The sequence below is a fragment of the Mauremys reevesii genome, linkage group 14, assembly GCF_016161935.1.
Source record: "Mauremys reevesii isolate NIE-2019 linkage group 14, ASM1616193v1, whole genome shotgun sequence".
Classification (NCBI taxonomy): domain Eukaryota; kingdom Metazoa; phylum Chordata; order Testudines; family Geoemydidae; genus Mauremys; species Mauremys reevesii.
Genome location: NC_052636.1, coordinates 8,234,312 through 8,255,649, shown reverse-complemented (window position 1 = coordinate 8,255,649; position 21,338 = coordinate 8,234,312). Strand labels below are relative to the sequence as shown.

At 49.4% G+C, this 21,338-nt stretch overlaps 1 protein-coding gene across 1 annotated transcript in view; it reads left to right on the top strand.

The window, feature by feature from the left end:
• LOC120381801 (zinc finger protein 850-like) overlaps nt 1-21,338 on the top strand; it is a gene marked incomplete at its 5' end in the record, with an annotated part of 159,223 nt that overhangs the window by 50,111 nt on the left and 87,774 nt on the right. Inside the window, one exon of the mRNA XM_039499935.1 lies at nt 1,878-2,334. Coding sequence (XP_039355869.1) covers nt 1,878-2,334 — 457 coding nt within the window. The remainder of the gene's footprint in view (nt 1-1,877; nt 2,335-21,338) is intronic.

Sequence of the window (21,338 nt, the reverse complement as noted above, 5' to 3'; positions counted from 1 at the left end):
TAATTTAAGATTTCATGTGCCAATAATACATTTTAACGTTTTTAGAAAGTCTCTTTCTATAAGTCTATAATACATAATTGAACTATTGTATGTAAAGTCAGTAAGGTTTTTAAAATGTTTAAGAAGCTTCATTTAAAATTAAATTAATATACAGAGCCTTCTGGACCGGTGGCCAGGACCTGGGCAGTGTGAGTGCCACTGAAAATCAACTCGTGTGCCGCCATAGGTTGCCTACTCCTGCTCTAACCAATTATAAACTACTACCCTAATTAACTTACACCTGGCAACATTAATTATATAGGAGAGAGAAACAATTAGAGAACCAGACCGATTAACAATGTAAAAGTGGTGGCCATAAAGATAAAGCAATACAGAAATGAGGGTTTCACAACCACAACCATTGATAAGTGATTTCTTGCCAGACAGAATGCTATCAAATTAAGGTTTCTTTAACCATCTTAAGATCCGGACAGGATCGACTTCCTAACAGCCCAGTAGCACCTTATTTCAGTGTGACTGGTTTGGGATGTGAGGATGTGACCCTTCACTTCCTAGCTTATGGCTGCCCCTGCTGTTTAGCCAAAGGCCTTAGCCTAAGAACAAGGCCTCAGACTATCCTAGTGAGAGATGGCCCAGACACAGGCAGACTGTGATTTTGATTCTTTGTTTTCATACTCCTGTAACTAGCTAAGTGATAAAAATACACCTAAGTTCTTAAAATATAGGCTTTGCAGGCAGGCCTGAATATCGCCATTCTAACAGAGGGTTCTACCCCTTCCCCCGTGCTGTGTCTGTCTTGTCTATTTAGACTGTAAATTCTTCAGAGCATGGGCCATCTACTATTCTGCATTTGTACTGTGCCTAGCACAACGGAGACACACTGTTAGTTGGTCCTTAGGCACTAAGGTAATGCATATGATTAATAATAATAATAACTCTCCTGCCACTTGGAGCCAAGGAAGCTGGTCTTGGGATGTTACTGCTTAAAAATGATCTGAGCTTAAAACCATGACAAGTATCCCACAAATTCCACTGACTTTCCTGGTTTTCTTTGCCTGGCGTAGGGTTTCTAAATTCCAAACCTGATGTGGTCTCACAGCTGGAACGAGGGGAAGAGCCGTGGGTTCCGGACCTCCAGGGTTCTGAGAAAGAAGTGCTCCCGAGAGCTGCCTGCAGAGGTGAGGACTTGGTTAAAGCAAGTCAAAAACTGTCCATGAATACAGGAAACATTTGGGATGCCCTACAAAGACCCTGTGAGCTCTTCAAGTTCAGGATTGTTCCCTGCAGATGTGGAATAATTAGGCAGATGTCACTCATGGCTTCCCACCTATCCTGACTAACAACTGTCAGCAGATCCCTACCTGATCCCACTTTCCCTGCATGTTCTGGTGAAATGCAGACCAAAACTGATCCCTTCCTCTCGCCTCTGGGGTAAATCAGCTCCTGATAGGTTTGATCACTCCTGCACGTATTTTGGTTTGTTCATCCCTTTTAAAATTCCTGTCTTTGAGATTTCCTTTCTCTCAGGCACAGGGAGTGACCTATGCCTGGATTCTCTCTGTCTCCCATCAGGTGATAGGATGGTGCGTGAGAATGAGGAGCAGAAACCCCAGCAGGAAGATGCTGAGCAAGGAGCACCACGTGGGACGTTATCAGGAAGACCCAAAGGGAATGTTTCCAGGAGTTGTGCACTCCGAGAAACAGTAAAAGCCTCTGAGACTCAGCAGAGGCCAGAGGAGAACTTCAGTAGCCACTCAGACCTTATTACACATGAGAGAATCAACTTGGAAGAGACACACTACACATGCCACGAGTGCGGGGAAAGCTTCAGTCAGCGCTCAGTCCTTATCACACATCAGAGAATCCACACAGAGGAGACGCCCTACACATGCTCTGAGTGTGGGAAAAGCTTCAATCGGTGCTCAAACCTTAGCTCACATCAGAGAATCCACACAGGGGAGACGCCCTACACATGCGCTGAGTGCGGGAAAACCTTCAGTTGGCGCGCACACCTTATCACACATCAGAGAATCCACACAGGGGAGACGCACTACACATGCGCTGAGTGCGGGAAAAGCTTCAGTCGGCGCTCAAACCTTATCACACATGAGAGAATCCACACAGGAGAGATGCCCTATACGTGCTCTGAGTGCGGGAAAAGCTTCAGGCTGCGCTCAAACCTTATCACACATCAGAGAATCCACACAGGAGAGACGCCGTACACGTGCTCTGAGTGCGGGAAAAGCTTCAGCCAGCGCTCAAACCTTATCACACATCAGAGAATCCACGCAGGGGAGAAGCCCTACACGTGCGCTGAGTGCGGGAAAAGCTTCAGTCAGCGCTCACACCTTATCACACATCAGAGAATCCACACATGAGAGAGCCCCTCCACATGCTCTGAGTGCGGGGAAAGTTTCATTGAGCACTCAGACTTTGTCAGACATCGGAGAATCCACACATGAGAGAGACCCTACACATGCTCTGCATTTGGGAAAAGCTTCAATCAGATGTCATTCCCTATTAGATATCAGAAAATCCAAATGGGAGAGAACTGTAAGAAATGCCTTTATTAGGGCTTCCCAAAGATTTGTTTTAAAAAAAATCACATTTGCTAATTCCAATTTAGTGATCTTTGCACCATCTTCACTGTGGTCTCTCAGCTCTGCCAGATGAGTTGCCTGCTTCTGACTTTTGCAGTTCACCCTTCTTTGGGGTCAGTCCTGTGATATTTTCTATCAGCTCCTTTCCTTTTGACTTGTAGGAGCATGTGTCCTTCCAGCCAGGAATTTCATCACCTCCAGGTGGGGGAGAGAGGGTTACCTGTGCCTTACATCCACTAGGACTGTACATGGAATTGGCTGCTCAAGTTAGTGATTTTGGTGTAAAAAGACAATTGTAGTTGTAGAGCAGAAGCAGCCATGCAGTGAACCGAACAGACAATGATCAAGTGATCTCTCTCCTGCCATCCATCTCCATCCTCTGACAAACAGAGGCTAGGGACACCATTCTTACCCATCCTGGCTAATAGCCAGTAATGGACTTAACCTGCATGAATTTATCCAGTTTTCTTTTAAACCCTGTTATAGTCCTAGGCTTCACACCCTCCTCAGGTAAGGAGTTCCACAGGTTAACAGTGCGCTGTGTGAAGAAGAACTTCCTTTTATTTGTTTTAAACCTGCTGCCTATTAATTTCATTGGTGGCCCCTAGTTCTTGTATTATGGGAATAAATAAATCACTTTTTCCTTATCTACTTTCTCCACATCACTCATGATTTTATATACCTCTATCATATTCCCTCTTAGTCTCCTCTTTTCCAAGATGAAAAGCCCTAGCCTCTTTAATCTCTCCTCATATGGGACCCGTTCCAAACCCCTAATCATTTTAATTGCCCTTCTCTGAACCTTTTCTAATGCCAGTATATCTTTTTTGAGATGAGACGACCACATCTGTACATAGTATTCAAGATGTGGGCATACCATGGAGTTATATAAGGGTAATAATAGTCTTATTCTCTATCCTCTTTTTAATGATTCCTAATATCCTGTTTGCTTTTTTGACCGCCTCTGCACACTGCGTGAGCATCTTCAGAGAACTATCCACAATGACTCCAAGATCTTTTTCCTGAGTTGTTGTAACTAAATTAGTCCCCATCATATTTTATGTATAATTGGAGTTATTTCTTCCAATATGCATTACTTTACATTTATCCACATTAAATTTCATTTGCCATTTTGTTGCCCAATCACTTGGTTTTGTGAGCTCTTTTTTAAGTTCTTCACAGTCTGCTTTGGTCTTAACTATCTTGAGCAGTTTAGTATCATCTGCAAACTTTGCCACCTCACTTTTTACCCCTTTCTCCAGATCGTTTATAAATAAGGTGAATAGGATTGGTCCTAGGACTGACCCTTGGGGAACACCACTAGTTACCCCTCTCCATTCTGAGAATTTACCATTAATTCCTACCCTTTGTTCCCTGTCTTTTAACCAGTTCTCAATCCATGAAAGGACCTTCCCTTTTATCCCATGACAACTTAATTTATGTAAGAGCCTTTGGTGAGGCTTTCTGGAAATCTAAGTACACTATGTCCACTGAATCCCCCTTGTCCACATGTTTGTTGACCCCCTCAAAGAACTGTAATAGATTAGTAAGACACGATTTCCCTTTACGGAAACCGTGTTGACTTTTGCCCAACAATTTATGTTCTTCTATGTGTCTGAAAATTTTATTCTTTACTATTGTTTTAACTAATTTGCCCGGTACCAATGTTAGACTTACTGGTCTGTAATTGCTGGGATCACCTCTAGAGCCCTTTTTAAATATTGGCGTTACATTAGCTAACTTCCAGTCATTGGGTTCCGAAGCCGATTCAAACGACAGGTTACAAACCATAGTTAATAGTTCCGCAACTTCACATTTGAGTTCTTTCAGAACTCTTGGGTGAATGCCATCTGGTCCCGGTGACTTGTTAATATTGAGTTTATCAATTAATTCCAAAACCCGCTCTAGTGACACTTCAGTCTGTGACAATTCCTCAGATTTGTCACCTACAATTTGGCAATGTTTATGCTCCTTTCTAGGATTTGACTTCCACTTTTTAAAGGAAGACTTTTTGTCTCTCACTGCTTCTTTTACATGGTTGTTAAGCCCCGGTGGCTCTTTTTTAGTTCTTTTACTGTGCTTCTTAAATTGGGGTATACATTTAAGTTGGGCCTCTATTATGGTGTCATTAAAGTGTCCATGCAGCTTACTGGAATTTCACTTCAGTCACTGTACCTTTTAATTTCTGTTTAACTAACCCCCTCATTTTTGTATAGTTCCCCTTTTTTAAATTAAATGCCACAGCGTTGGGCTGTTGAGATGTTCTTCCCACCACAGGGATGTTAAATGTTGTTATATTATGCCGTTTATTTCGAGCAACTGCAGTTATTCGGGAGAGTACAGACAGGCAGAGTTTCCCCTCCCGAGGTAGGTCTCGGTTAGATAAGCAATTAAGGCAAGCATTTATACCTTTTGTGACATACAGTAAGGAGCAACAACTGCATTTTGTTTGTACATATTCCTTTCTGATAGCTTACTTCTCTCAGCAATTTCTGCTACAATCTGCATTCTATTCTTATCTAACACAAGGTTGAAAACCAGCATCTCTTACAGTTCTTTTCCGCTCGCCCACGCCCTGCTTGGAAGTCTCCCGTTATTAGCTGTTAGTTAGCCTGGTAAATATCAAGTCCCTGAGAAAACACAGTTATACAAAGCAAAACGAAATCACAAACAGAAATGTCATTGGAAATTCAAAAATTAAAAAGGAAAATGCAATTCCCATCACTTCATTGTATCTGGGCCATTCCTGTATCGAGAGTACCCGCTAAGGGCCCTGTGTGCTCATGGGAAACCTGGAGGAACTCATAGCAGAGCCTGGACATGAAACTCAACTGCTCCCAGGTGCCGCAGTAAAACCCTTTCCCTGCTGTGATGTTGATGATTTTATGAAAATATGCTAATGGGTCTGAATATAATGTAACTGGAACATGCTTCATGCAAAAGGTCTCTTGTGCAGTATCATTACAAAGCTTATTATCTACTGTGTGTGTTCAGCCTATTTGTATGAACCGATCATTCCTGTATCTGAAGCTAGAAATATGAGCTATAACTCTGAGGTCCTGTTGTAATGATGCAAAGTGTGGGGCATTAACAGTGGTTTGGACTCTTGATGGCTCCCATTAACCAGGACAATTGACTGGAGATCGCTCTGTCCTGCACCATCTGTGAGTCAGGCCAAGAACAATGAAGGCTTGGGGTCTCACAGGGCATGTGACCATGTCACCTGGTACAGGAATCCATCTTAAACCTGGGGCTTTTCCCCAGGAGAGAGACAAAAGATTCCTGCCTTGTACCAAAGCTGTATAAGGGGGTGGGACAGAAGAAAGGTGGCTGCACTCATGAGACATCCCCTAGCTACCACCTGAGCTGGAACAAGGACTATACCAGGTGCAAAGATTGGGCCCAGACAAGAAATAAGTCTAGTCTGCAAAAGAAGCTTGTTGGAAGATCTCTGAGGGTGAGATTTTATCTGTAGTGAGTTTCATACTGTGTTAGTCTTAGACTTGCATGTTTTATTTTGCTCTATGGAGAATACAAACTCCACAGAGAAGGAAAAGTTAATGCCTTAGAAAAATTTGTGTGTGTTAGAGTGTCTTGGAACCACTCTCCTATAGCTTCTTTTCTCTGATTTCCTTTAGAAAATCTGAAGCAGGGAGCAGAAAATCATTGTCTTTTCTGAGGTGTGAGCTCAGGACTTACTGAGTATGAGACTGACATGCTGCCAACTATGCTAAGAAGGCCCAGGAAAATGTTTAGGCTCAGTGCATATAGGACCCTCCTACAGCAGTGACTGGGGCAGGGAAGGAGCTGGAAGAAGCAGGGAGATCCTGGTGCCCACAGACCTGTCCTGGCATCTTTCTCAGCAGCAAAGAAATCAATTTGCCCTTCCAGTGAACAATCTGCTGGAACTAATGGCAGCACAGGAGCGATGTTTCTAAAGTATGCACCCACCTCTACATTTTAGAACTTACTCTCCTTTTTCTAGTATAGCACTTTGTGTATGAATTAGGCAAAACAAACTACACAGGTAAGAGAAACAAGGTCTTGAGAGAAAGCTTGAACTCATAACCCCAACAGATGGCCCCTCTGCACTAACCAGTTGCACCCCTGTAGATGTTTTTTAAACACATTTGGGAAGCAGGCAGTTATCAGTCTCTGTGGTTCACACCTTTGCCTGGCAATTGAAAGGCTGCTGGTTCAAACTTAACTCAAGCTGCGGCTTTTCAGCGATGAGACTCCAGTACATTTTAACAGGAAGAAAATCTCCTCTATTCTGGCTTTGCCCCATTAGATGACTCCTGCCCATCTTCTCCCCCTCCCCCAGTCTCTTTCCTTCCCCACTGGGGCCATGCAGAGAGGAGCCCCAGTCAGTCTCTGTCACAGAGAGTCTGTATCCCATAAAGGGAGGGAGGGGTCTCTCTAAAACACTGATAATGGGGAGGAGAGTGGTGTGCGTGGTTAGGGGGAGACAGGATAGAGAACTAACAGTGGGGCACAGAGAGATTCCCCCAGATTGGGGAGATCCCCTGCTGCCCCCCATCAGCCAGCTGTGAGAAGAACAACTGTGGGGGTGGGGGGGTCTCCACATGCTGCCCCTGCCCCAACTGCCAACTCTGCCAACTGTGGCAATGGGAGCTGCAGGGGTGGAGTCTGCGGGCAGCAGTGCGCAGAGACGCCCCTGGCCCTCCAGCTTAGGGGCTGCGGGTTGCTTTTGGGAGATGCCCGAGGTAAATTCTGCACCCCTCAGCCTCTCCTGCAACCCCTGCCCCAGCCCAGACCCCACACCTGCACCCAAACTCCCTCCAAGAGCCTGCCCCCCACACTGCCTCCTGCACCCCAACCCCCTGACTGAGCCCAGACCCTGCACCCAAACTCTCCCAGAGCCCAACCCCTCTCCCTCCCACAACCAAACTCCTTCCCAGAGCCTTAGGCAGGTGTGTGTGGCAGGTGGGGCAGGACTTGGTCCCATTCTGGGCACCACCAAAAATTATACAAACCTGCCACCCCTGTCCAGCCCAATCTTCTGCTGATGCACCTCAGCCCACACCCATGCAGGGTTTGAAGCTTTCATTGCTTAAATTCCAGGACACGGAGGGATTTCAGCTCCCCTTTGCCCAGAGGGAACCTTCACCCCACTCCTAACCAGGTTCTTGTCCATGGGATCACTGTAGGGGGGCTGGGTCCCTCGGTCTTTTCTCTGTCTAGGATAGGCCGGGGTGCAATAACTGGGGGCATCTGAGCACCGAGGACCTTCTGTGGGGCTGCCATTCCCCTTCCCCTTCTGTGGTCCCATCTGCCATTGACTCCAGCCTTTTTTCTATCCATCGTCAGCACCATCTCAAGCCAGCAGCACTCGCCTCAAAAAGACAGAGTCCCGTGGCACCTTACAGACTAACAGACGTATTGGAGCATAAGCTTCCATGGGTGAATCCCACTTCGTCAGGTGAACGTAGTGGAAATTTGCAGGGGCAGGTATAAGTATGCAGGCAAGAACCAGTCTAGAGATAACAAGGTACTTCAATCAGGGAGGATGAGACCCTCTTCTATCAGTTGAGGTGTGATCACCAAGGGAGGAGAAACTGCTTTTGTAGTTGGCTAGCCAGGCACAGAATTCCCACTCCATTCATCTGACGAAGTGGGGATTCACCCATGAAAGCTCATGCGCCAATACGTCTGTTAGTCTAGAAGGTGCCACAGGACTCTGTCGCCTTTTACAGCTCCAGACTAACACGGCTACCCCTCTGATACTCAAAAACACAGTGTCCCCTGCTGGGAGTAAATCATTGACCTCTCTCCTCCCTGAGCACTGACTGCCCCTTTGTTTCCTTGCCTCTCAGGCTGTGCAGATGGGACCTTTCCCTCCAGTGCTGGAGGATTCGCCCTTCTCATCTACCATTGTCCCAAGCAGGCAGCGGGTGGGAATCTTAAATGTACCGAGGTGACTTAGGAGCAGAACCCACCCCCGGACCTTCCATGCAATTGTCACTTGCCCCTCACTGAGCAGGACTGAAACTGGTGCCGGGAGACTGGTGGGCCACATCCCTTCTGGGCATGAGCAAAGCAGCAGGGTGAAAAAATGATCATGAAGATGCTGGGGATTGAACCCAAGGCCTCGTACATGCAAAGCATGTGCTCAGCCACTGAGCTACATCCCCTAGCAGGTTGTGTTTGCTATGGGTTACACTCAGAGCCCTCCTGTTTCCAGAGCATCCAGTGACCTATAAGCTTCACGAGAAGCCCATTCCCCTCTCTGAGGACCAATCCTGCTCTCCTGGAGGTGACTTGTTCATAGGGGTCACTTTTCAGCAGGGCCAGATTCTATGTGTGGGGCAGAGAGAGTGGCTGCCCTGGTCTCAGGGTGCAAAGATACACTCAGCCATCTCCCCTGCATTGGGTTGGGGGTGCGGCAATCCCCTGCTGCAAGGTCATGGTGGGGGATGCTGTGAGCAGCTCAACACCTCACCCTGGTGGCAGAAGTGGTGTGTGGAGCTCCAGGTGTTTCTAGGATCTGCTATTTCCACCTGCCTGTAAACTCCAGCCTTCCCCAGCACATTCACTGCGGTGCAATTGGGTCACTGTTTCCATGGCTGAACAGCAAAGAATGGCTCCCAGTTTCCCTTCTATCGGCAGCAGGATTAGCCTGTGTCGGTGGTTAATGAGGTGGATCTAGTTGTAGATTGTTATTCATTCTTATTTATATCATTTATATCATTATATCATTCTAGATACAGCCTGGTGCTGTATCTAGAATGATATATTTTTAATTTAAATATAATTCTTATTTATATCATTTATATCATTTATATTTAATGATATAAATATAATATAATTATATTATAATATAATGATATAAATATAAATATAAATATAATTTAAATATAATTCTTATTTATATCATTTATATCATTATATCATTCTAGATACAGCCTGGTGCTGTATCTAGAGCTGCCCAGGTCCAGCAGAGCCTCCCCTCCCTCACTTTTCATTTTAACTTCTGGTGGGATCCACGTACCTCCCTTGCCAGGCTTCAGCTAGAGAGGGGCCCTGTCCATTTAGCCCCCCCAATTCCTTCTTTGGAGGCTGCCAGGTGAGGTCACACCAGTATCCCTCAGCCGGTCTGGGGATGTCTTCTGAAGGGGATGTCTGGGGCAAAGCTTTCTAGTCCAAAACATCGGTGGATGCAGGGGGGCGGCATTTTCAGTAGTTTAATGTTTGGTGCTGCAGTGAGTGGCTGCTGGGTGCAGTGATATAGTGACCTCCCCTGGGTCTGTGAATGCGGCTTTACACTTGGGGGGGTGAGGGGGCAAGTGGGGCGCAGGTGGGCGAGTGGGTGGGCGAGTGGCAGGTGGGCACAGAGGTGAGCAGTGAGCCAGCAGGGGCTCTAGGGGCAGGGATGGGGGGTTCTGGCAGGGGAGGGAGGAGGTGAAAGGAGGGGAGGGGTGGGTGGACGCAGCAGGCCAGCGGGGGGCTAGCGGGTGAAGAGGGGTGTGACAGTGAGATCTGGTCACCCTATGGGGGCCGTTTCTTCTCCCTCCCCCAAACCTTCCTTTTCAGCCCACAGCTGTTTTGGGGGCAGCGCTGGGGAAGGAGGGTTTGTTTCTGTGGGGCGGGCAGTGCTGCGGGGGGGTTGTTTCCACAGGGATGGGTGGCGCTGGGGGGGGGGTGTTTCAAGGGGGCTGGGTGGCACGGGGGGATGCAATTTTATATTCTTGCCTTGGGTGTAAAAATAGCTAGTTACGGCTCTGGGACCCTGTGACGGGGCGGGACAGCCCCGCACTGGTACAGCAGGGGTTAACCCTTCCTTGCTAGCAGAGGAAGCCACGCCCAGGAAGTTCTGCTGGGCATGCTCTAACTGGCAGACAGGTATAAAAGGCTGCAGGTCTGCTCAGTCTGGGCTGACCACCGGGGGAGAAGGATGCAGACCGTCAGCTCCTGCGGGAGGAGAGCTAGGGAGCCTGGACCGGGACGTCAGCCGGGCAGAGGCCGTACCGGAGACCCCGGAGAGGGACGCCGGCCGGAGGGGACCTACGGGGGAACCGCTCCCACAACGCCAACGTCCGACTAGACGGGGTAGGAAGTGACCCAGGGGACTTTAGAAACTGACAGCCTTAAAGCTGCGGCACCGCTCGGCGTGTTGCGGGCGGATCCCCGCCGAGCGGGTGGCAAGGAGAGCTTGCCACAATCAGGGCCCTGGGTTGGGACTCAGAGGAGAGGGCGGGCCCGAGTCCCCCTACCCCACCCCGTGATACCCCACCCCGAGGGGGGGGGATTTATGGACTCCGGTCTCTAGGCTGCGCTACCCCGCCCCGAAGGGGGCGCTTATGGACTCCGGCTGCCAGGCCACACTACCCCGCCCCAGAGAGGGGGGGGTTTATGGACTCCGGCCGTTAGGCCGCGCTACCCTACCCCGAAGGGGTGTTTATGGACTCCGGCCGCTAGGCCGCGCTACCCCACCCCGAAGGGGGCGCTTATGGACTCCGGCCGCCAGGCCACACTACCCCGCCCCAGAGAGGGGGGGGTTTATGGACTCCGGCCGTTAGGCCGCGCTACCCCACCCCGAAGGGGGCGCTTATGGACTCCGGCCGCTAGGCCGCGCTACCCCACCCCGAAGGGGGCGCTTATGGACTCCGGCCGCTAGGCCGCGCTACCCCCACCCCGTAGGGGTGTGTATGGACTCCGGCCGCTAGGCCGTGCTACCTCGCCCCGAAGGGGGCGCTTGCGGACTCCGGCCGCTAGGCCGCGCTACCCCGCCCCGAGAGGGGGCGCTTACGGACTCCGACCGCTAGGCCGTGCTACTCTACCCCGGAGGGGGTGTCCGTAGACTCTGGCCGTAAGGCCGTAATACGCCGGCTACCAGAGACGGACCGAAAGACAAGCGAGTGGTGCAGTGCTAGGCCCCACCCCGCCCCTGCCGCGAGGGGGCGCTGGGGCACCTGGCCCATCACAGACCCCATATTGCGCTAGGTGCTGTACAATCCCTGGCCAACACTGGGACACGCAGGGGGTTCCCCTCAATTTCCCTGAGCCTCTGCTGCCCAACTTCTTCTGACTCCATCTGGATCACACCTGCCCCCCCCCGCAAAAAACCCACCTTTCCAAATGGTCCCTTCTGATCTTGAATTCTATGATTCTATGATTCTATGATTCCCTGCCCCCTGATTCTACTTTCACATCCTGGGCCCATCTCCTCTCTTCGTCCCTCCCCCACCCCCAGGTGAGCAGAGATGGAGGCAACTTCTGCCACTGGAGCCAGCCCCAGCGAGCGCTGCAGCCCACCCGGGGCGGGGTGTTTGCAGACACAGGAAGGGAGCAGCTGGGAGCGGTGGGTGCTGGGAAGAAGGAGGCAGGAGAACAAATCCCAGGGGCGGGGCAGCTCCTGGGGGCGGGGCTCTGGCACAGCCCGGGGGCGGGGCAGCTCCTGGGGGCGGGGCTCTGGCACAGCCCGGGGGCGGGGCAGCTCCTGGGGCGGGGCTCTGGCACAGCCCGGGGCAGGGCAGCTCCTGGGGCGGGGCTCTGGCACAGCCCGGGGCAGGGCAGCTCCTGGGGCGGGGCTGTGCCACAGCCCGGGGGGGGGCAGCTCCTGGGGGCGGGGCTCTGGCACAGCCCGGGGCAGGGCAGCTCCTGGGGGGGCTCTGGCACAGCCCGGGGCGGGGCAGCTCCTGGGGCGGGGCTCTGGCACAGCCCGGGGCGGGGCAGCTCCTGGGGCGGGGCTCTGGCACAGCCCGGGGGCGGGGCAGCTCCTGGGGGCGGGGCTCTGGCACAGCCTGGGGGCGGGGCAGCTCCTGGGGGCGGGGCTCTGGCACATTGTGACGCAGGAGCCTGGGCCCAGCAGCTGCTCCCTGGTGGCCACGTGCTGCCAGCAGCGCTGGAGCCGCTCGGGCCGGAGCGGAGCCGCTGTTCTCAGCTGCAGCAGGAGCTGCCCCCGTCCCCGCTGGGTCCAGGTGGGGACAGAGCCTGGGGCCCGGGGCTCCCCTGGGTGCGGCTGGCGGGGCGGGAGGAGAGAGGCCGGAGCTGCAGGCGGGGAAGGGCGGGGGTTTGATCGGTCTCTGGGCACCAGGGGAGCCCCGGGGCAGAGTGTGTGTGTGAGTGTCCCGGGCCCAGGCGTGCGCATGGGGGGAGCCCCGGCACCCCAATGCCCTGAGCCCCGGCTGGGGAGGCTGCTCCCCCCCTCCCGTGGGGGATCCGGGGGGGAGGCTGCGGCGGCTGCAGGCGGGTGCTCGGCCCCCCTCTGGGAATGACCCGCTGCCGGCAGCTTGTGGCGCCTCCTCCGCTGAGCTTTTCCCCGGGGGCGGCCTGGGCGCAGCTGCGATCAGCTGTTTGCTGGGCAGGCTCTGCTCCGCTGCTCCCCTCCCGCTCCTGGGGGGCTGAGTGAGCCCCCCCCAACAGCCCCAGGGGTCGGTGGGGGGGCGGGGACAGCAGCAGCAGAGCCCCCCCCCGCTCCCCTGGGGCTGCCCCGCCCCGCTCGGGCTGGGGGCTCTGCCAGGGCCCCCCCTGCTCCCTGCCCGCCAGGCTCGGCTCCGGCCACAGCAGCGGCGGGTGCCCCGGGGAGCCCAGCTGGGCTGGGGCTGGGGCAGGTTGGGGGGAGGAGAAGCTCCAGATACCGGTAGGAGGAGGAGAAGCCCCGGGCCCTGCAGGAGCTGCACTGGGGGGGATGGAGGGGGCGAGGAGCCGCCCTGGGGCAAGCAGGAGAACCCCGGACCCTGGCAGAAGATGTGGGGCTGAAGTCCCCGGCTCGGGAGCCCCAGCCACCTTAGTGGCAGAAGTTGCAGGGCTGAAGCCCTGACCCTCCTCTGTGTGGAGCTGGCCTGAGCCCCTCTCGCTCCCATCCCCCCGTGTGGAGCTGGCTCCCACTCTCCAGCTGTGGAGAAATTCAGCCCCAATCTCCCCATGTTGGTATCTTCATTCCCCCCCCCATCACCCAGCCATGGATGGATTTAGCCCAGGAGGCAGGGTCAGTGTTGGCCCCATTGGGCAGGTGGGATCTAGGGCACAACGAGGTGAAGTGACTTTCCCAAGGCTAAGCAGGGAGTCTGTGGCAGAGCAGAGACTCAAACCCAGAACACCTGAGCCTGAGTCCTGTGCCTTAACCACTAGGCAACCTTCCCACTGAAGGAGAGGGAACCTTCTCTGCCACTTTAGGGCTTGGCTACACTTACAAATTTGCAGCGCTGCAGCAGGGTGTGAAAACACACCCTCTCCAGCGCTGCAAATTGCGGTGCTGCAAAGCGCCAGTGTGGTCAAAGCCCCAGCGCTGTCCGTTATTCCCCACAGGGAGGTGGAGTACGGACAGCGCTGGGAGAGCAGAGGGAGTTGGATGGGTCGGGAGTTGTTGGGGTCCTGTCAGGGGGCGGGGAGCAGTTGGATGGGGCGTGGGAGTCCCAGGGTTCTGTCTATTATCTATTATCGACCACCTGACCAGGACAGTAATAGTGATGATGAAATGCTAAGGGAAATTAGAGAGGCTATCAAAATTAAGAACCCAATAATAGTGGGGGATTTCAATTATCCCCATATTGACCGGGAACATTTCACTTCCAGGACGAAATGCAGAGATAAAATTTCTCGATACTTTAAATGACTGCTTCATGGAGCAGCTGGTACGGGAACCCACAAGGGGAGAGGCGACTCTAGATTTAATCCTGAGTGGAGCACAGGAGCTGGTCCAAGAGGTAACTATAGCAGGACCGCTTGGAAATAGTGACCATAATACAATAGCATTCAACATCCCTGTGGTGGGAAGAACATCTCAACTGCCCAACACTGTGGCATTTAATTTCAAAAGGGGGAACTATACAAAAATGAGGGGGTTAGTTAGACAAAAGTTAAAAGGTACAGTGACTAAAGTGAAATCCCTGCAAGTTGCGTGGGCCCTTTTTAAAGGCACCATAATAGAGACCCAACTTCAATGTATACCCCAAATTAAGAAAAACAGTAAAAGAACTAAAAAAGAGCCATCGTGGCTTAACAACCATTTAAAAGAAGCAGTGAGAGATAAAAAGACTTCCTTTAAAAAGTGGAAGTCAAATCCCAGTGAGGCAAATAGAAAGGAGCACAAACACTGCCAACTTAAGTGCAAGAGTGTAATAAGAAAAGCCAAAGAGGAGTTTGAAGAACGGCTAGCCATAAACTCCAAAGGTAATAACAAAATGTTTTTTAAGTACATCAGAAGCAGGAAGCCTGCTAAACAACCAGTGGGGCCCCTTGACGATGAAAATACAAAAGGAGCGCTTAAAGATGATAAAGTCATTGCGGAGAAACTAAATGGATTCTTTGCTTCAGTCTTCACGGCTGAGGATGTTAGGGAGATTCCCAGACCTGAGCTGGCTTTTGTAGGTGACAAATCTGAGGAACTGTCACAGATTGAAGTGTCACTAGAGGAGGTTTTGGAATTAATTGATAAACTCAACATTAACAAGTCACCAGGACCAGATGGCATTCACCCAAGAGTTCTGAAAGAACTCAAATGTGAAGTTGGAACTATTAACCAAGGTTTGTAACCTGTCCTTTAAATCGGCGGTACCCAATGACTGGAAGTTAGCTAATGTAACGCCAATATTTAAAAAGGGCTCTAGGGGTGATCCTGGCAATTACAGACCGGTAAGTCTAACGTCGGTACCGGGCAAATTAGTTGAAACAATAGTAAAGAATAAAATTGTCAGACACATAGAAAAACATAAACTCTTGAGCAATAGTCAACATGGTTTCTGTAAAGGGAAATCGTGTCTTACTAATCTATTAGAGTTCTTTGAAGGGTCAACAAACATGTGGACAAGGGGATCCGGTGGACATAGTGTACTTAGATTTCCAGAAAGCCTTTGACAAAGTCCCTCACCAAAGGCTCTTACGTAAATTAAGCTGTCATGGGATAAAAGGAAAGGTCCTTTCATGGATTGAGAACTGGTTAAAGGACAGGGAACAAAGGGTAGGAATTAATGGTAAATTCTCAGAATGGAGAGGGGTAACTAGTGGTGTTCCCCAAGGGTCAGTCCTAGGACCAATCCTATTCAATTTATTCATAAATGATCTGGAGAAAGGGGTAAACAGTGAGGTGGCAAAGTTGCAGATGACACTAAACTACTCAAGATAGTTAAGACCAAAGCAGATTGTGAAGAACTTCAAAAAGATCTCACAAAACTAAGTGATTGGGCAACAAAATGGCAAATGAAATTTAATGTGGATAAATGTAAAGTAATGCACATTGGAAAAAATAACCCCAACTATACATACAACATGATGGGGGCTAATTTAGCTACAACGAGTCAGGAAAACGATCTTGGAGTTATGGTGGATAGTTCTCTGAAGATGTCCACGCAGTGTGCAGAGGCGGTCAAAAAAGCAAACAGGATGTTAGGAATCATTAAAAAGGGGATAGAGAATAAGACTGAGAATATATTATTGCCCTTATATAAATCCATGGTACGCCCACATCTCGAATACTGTGTACAGATGTGGTCTCCTCACCTCAAAAAAGATACTCTAGCACTAGAAAAGGTTCAGAAAAGAGCAACTAAAATGATTAGGGGTTTAGAGAGGGTCCCATATGAGGAAAGATTAAAGAGGCTAGGACTCTTCAGTTTGGAAAAGAGGAGACTAAGGGGGGACATGATAGAGGTATATAAAATCATGAGTATGTTGAGAAAGTGGATAAGGAAAAGTTATTTACTTATTCCCATAATACAAGAACTAGGGGTCACCAAATGAAATTAATAGGCAGTAGGTTTAAAACAAATAAAAGGAAGTTCTTCACGCAGCGCACAGTCAACTTGTGGAACTCCTTACCTGAGGAGGTTGTGAAGGCTAGGACTATAACAATGTTTAAAAGGGGACTGGATAAATTCATGGTGGCTAAGTCCATAAATGGCTATTAGCCAGGATGGGTAAGAATGGTGTCCCTAGCCTCTGTTCGTCAGAGGATGGAGATGGATGGCAGGAGAGAGATCACTTGATCATTGCCTGTTAGGTTCACTCCCTCAGGGGCACCTGGCATTGGCCACTGTCGGTAGACAGATACTGGGCTAGATGGACCTTTGGTCTGACCTGCAGCCTTTCTTATGTTCTTATGTCTGGGGTTGGAGGTGTAGATAAGGGTCAGGGGACAGGTAGGGTCCTAGGGAGTCAGTTATAGTGTGGGGGTCTCAGGAGGAAGTCAGGGGACAAGGAACAGGAGGCTTAGATAGGGGTTGGGTCCTGGAGGGCAGTTAGGGGCAGGGTCCCAGGAGGGGCAGTCAGGGGACAAGGAGCGGGGTTGGGGTTCTGAGGGGGCAGGAAGGGGAGGCAGTGGATGGGGTGGGCTAGGGCGGGGCTCCCTGGGTGCACACCCTAATGAAATGTGCTGCGCACGCCTATGGTCACGGGGGTGAGCCACTTGCATCCTTTTCCTGTTTGTGCCATTTCTTTCCATCTCAAAACCTGAGAACAATTCTCTCTGGTTCTTCCCTTCTCTCTCCCCTCCCCACATGTGGCTAGAAAATCCAAGGAGATTCCCTCGTTTTCCCTAAAATTATTGACTCTCTAGTCTCTTATTTTTCCCTATTTTGTCCATAATTCTTCAATTCTCCTCAGCTTTGGGATGTGAACCCAACCCGTTTTATCTGCAGCAATTTGTCCTTGGGTAGGTGGGAATTTGCTGCCCTGTGTCATTCCCTGTGATGTTGATATAAACTGGGACCATATAGAATATGGTTTGCAACCAAGGTCCTGTAGTGGCACCAAATCTTATGTAAAAAGGGGTCATATAAGGTGTCTAAGACCAGGTTATGGGTTGCTGGTTATGATTATGCTGTCTGTATGCATGTATCCTTTTGTAGTTGAAGTTATTAATATTGAATCTATACTGTCTGTATTTCAAATTTGTGCTGTGTTTTTGGAAACATTCTAGACAAGTTGGTGTTAGCTTTGCCTAGCCTGTGTGATGTCCCATTAAGGACCATCAGCTACACAATTGACCCATGGAGAGAAGGCAGACACGCCTTGTAACTCAGCAAAGTGCAGGGACTGGCCCATGTGACTCCAGACTCCATTTTGCTGTAATTTTCCACAGTAAGGAACAAAGAGGTTCTTACACCTGGAAAAGCCTATATAAGGCAAATGCCTCATCTCCATCTTGTCTTCAATCCTGCTTCTTACCTCTGGAGGGACTTTGCTACAAGCTGAAGCTCTACACAAGGGACTGACTGACCCATCCCAGCTGGGGATGTTCCAGAGACTTGATTTGAACCTGCAGTTTATGCCATCACTGCAGCAAGCCTGAACTAAGAACTTTGCCATTACTGTATGTAATTGATTCCATTTAACCAATTCTAGCTCTCATCTCTACCTTTTTCCCTTTATGAATAAACCTTTAGATTTTAGATTCTAAAGGATTGGCAACAGCATGATTTGTGGGTAAGATCTGATTTGTATATTGACCTGGGTCTGGGACTTGATTCCTTGGGATCGAGAGAACCTTTTTCTTTTATTGGGGTGTTGGTTTTCATAACCATTCATCCGCAGGACAAGTGGCCCTGGTGGTGATACTGGCAGACTGGAGTGTCTAAGTTTCAGAGTAGGTGTATTCTATTTGCTACCCAAGATCCATAAACCTGGAAATCCTGGACACCCCATCATCTCAAACATTGGCACCTTAACAGCAGGATTGTCTGGCTATGTGGACTCTCTCCTCAGGCCCTATGCTACCAGCACTCCCAGCTATCTTCGAGACACCACTGACTTCCTGAAGAAACTATAATCCCTTGGTGATCTTCCAGAAAGCACCATTCTGGCCACTATGGATGTGGAAGCCCTCTACACCAACATTCCACACAAAGATGGACTACAGGCCATCAGGAACAGTATCTCCGATAATATCACGGCAAACCTGGTGGCTGAACTTTGTGACTTTGTCCTCACCCACAACTATTTCACATTTGGGGACAATGTTTACCTTCAAGTCAGTGGCACTGCTATGGGTACCGCATGGCCCCTCAATATGCCATCATCTTTATGGCTGACTTAGAACAACGCTTCCTTAGCTCTCGTTCCCTAACGCCCCTACTCTACTTGCTCTACATTGATGACATCTTCATCATCTGGACTCATGGAAAAGAAGCCCTCGAGGAATTCCACCGTGATCTTAACAATTTCCATCCCACCATCAACCTCAGCCTAGACCAATCCACACAAGCGGTCCATTTCCTAGACACTACTGTGCTAATAAGCGATGGTCACATAAACACCACCCTATACCGGAAACCCACTGACCGCTATACTTACCTACATGCCTCCAGCTTCCATCCCGGACACACCACACGATCCATTGTCTACAGCCAAGCACTAAGATACAACCGTATTTGCTCCAATCCCTCAGACAGAGATAAACACCTACAAGATCTCTATCAAGCATTCTTAAAACTACAATACCCATCTGCTGAAGTGAAAAACAGATTGACAGAGCCAGAAGAGTACCCAGAAGCCACCTACTACAGGACAGGCCTAACGAAGAAAATAACAGAACGCCACTAGCCATCACCTACAGCCCCCAACTAAAACCTCTCCAGCGCATCATCAAAGATCTACAACCTATCCTTAAAGATGATCTCTCACTCTCACAGCTCTTGGGAGACAGGCCAGTCCTCGCTTACAGACAGCCTCCCAACCTGAAGCAAATACTCACCAGCAGCCGCACACCATACAACATAAACACTAACCCAGGAACCTATCCTTGCAACAAAGCCTGATGCCAGCTCTGTCCACATCTATTCAAGTGACACCATCATAGGACCTAATCACATCAGACATGCCATCAGGGGCTCGTTCACCTGCACATCTACCCATGTGATATATGCCATCATGTGCCAGCAATGCCCCTCTGCCATGTACATTGGCCAAACCGGACAGTCTCTACGCAAAAGAATAAATGGACACAAATCTGACATGAGGAATCATAACATTCAAAAAACAGTGGGAGAACACTTCAACCTCTCTAACCACTCAGTGACAGACTTGAAGGTGGCAATTTTGCAACAAAAAAACTTCAAAAAACAGACTCCAAAGAGAAACTGCTGAACTGGAATTAATATGCAAATTAGATACAATTATCTCTGGCCTAAATAGAGACTGGGAATGGTTGGGTCATTACACTAATTGAATCTAGTTCCCTATGTTAAGTTCTCCTCACACCTCCTATGGATCATCTTAATTACCACTTCAAAAAGTTTTTTCCTCCTGCTGATGATAGCTCATCTCAATTGATTAGACTTTTCCGGTTGGTATGCATACTTCCACCTTTTCATGTTCTCTGTATGTATAAATATCTCCTGTATGTATAAATATCTCCTGTCTGTGTGTTCCATTCTATGCATCCAAAGAAATGAGCTGTAGCTCACGCTAAAATAAATTTGTTAGTCTCTAAGGTGCCACAAGTACTCCTGTTCTTTTTGTGGAGTGTCTAAGGAAATTGCTTGTGTGACTTGTGGTTAGCCAGTGGTGTGAAACCAAACTCCTCTTTGGCTGGCTTGTTTGGTTTGCCTTACAAGTGGAAAAACCCCAGCCTAGGGCTGTAACTGCCCTGTTTAAGCAATTGGTCCTGAACTGGCACTCTCAGTTGGGTCCCGCCAGGACCGTATCGTCACACCCAACAAGCTACACTGAGGCAAAAACTACCCGAGCCTTCCATCCACTAGGGCTGTACATGGCGTTGGCTGCTCAAGTTAGTGATCTTGGGGTAAAAAGGAAATTATAGTTGTAGAGCAGATGCAGCCCAGGTGCAGGGGTTGCCATTAGCTTCCCCCTTGACCTGACCTAAACTCCATCACTTTCCCTAGTCTAAACAAACCCTGAGCATCACGGTTATACTGTTCCCCCATTTCACAGCAATTGTTAGTCATCGAGTTCTCCTTTGAAACCAATTGTTTCATTCCCAGTTGCTCTGATGTTGGTTCAGGTTGTGCTGGGGAGCAGATATTTTTGCTACCATTTTCCTCACTTAAAATATATTGAACTATAACAAAGAGCAGGAAAAACGTAGGGATAGGGGAAAATGTCATTTCTCCTCTATAACAGCAGAAGAACATAGGGAATCCCTCTGATTTACCCTGATTCCTCATCACCATCCCAATCTCCCTTTTGTTCAGCTTCTTAGGTCTATATTTTTTCTAAAGGGCTGGGAAGAGGATTCCCTCGTAAATTACTTGTAATTAAACAAAGTACCCATGCATTTGGCTACCAAAGCCGCTCTGGCCCAGGCCTTGCAGGAGGTTGCTCCTGAAGATATCGCCTTCCTAATCAGCTGCATGTTGCCTTTTATTTGGGAAATACAATCCCTATCTAGGTAGAGATGGGAAAAATGGAAGTGACATTTCTGTTTAGCTCACACCTGGGAGATTCTACAAATGTGTAGAAAATGAAATCCATGTTGAATGTGCTGTAGCTGCAGAAAGATACCTCTTTTTAATAGAGACCTGACATTTGTTGTCTTACAGGGATTCTAAGTTGCACCTGAATTTAGTCCCTAATTTTAATCTGTGCCACCAGATTAAAGAAATAAAAGGGCACAGAAGGGGGAGTTGTACCTCACTATCGCTACTGATCTGTTGTGCGGTTGGTGAAGTATTCTACGGCAGAGAAATGTAAAATTACTCCAAGTAAAGTCAAAGATTTGACAAGAACTTGGGTAGACCAAGTTGGGTACACCAAGTTGGGGGGTATTGTCAATTCGGAAGAGGATCGGGATATTCTCCAGGGAGATTTGGATGACCTTGT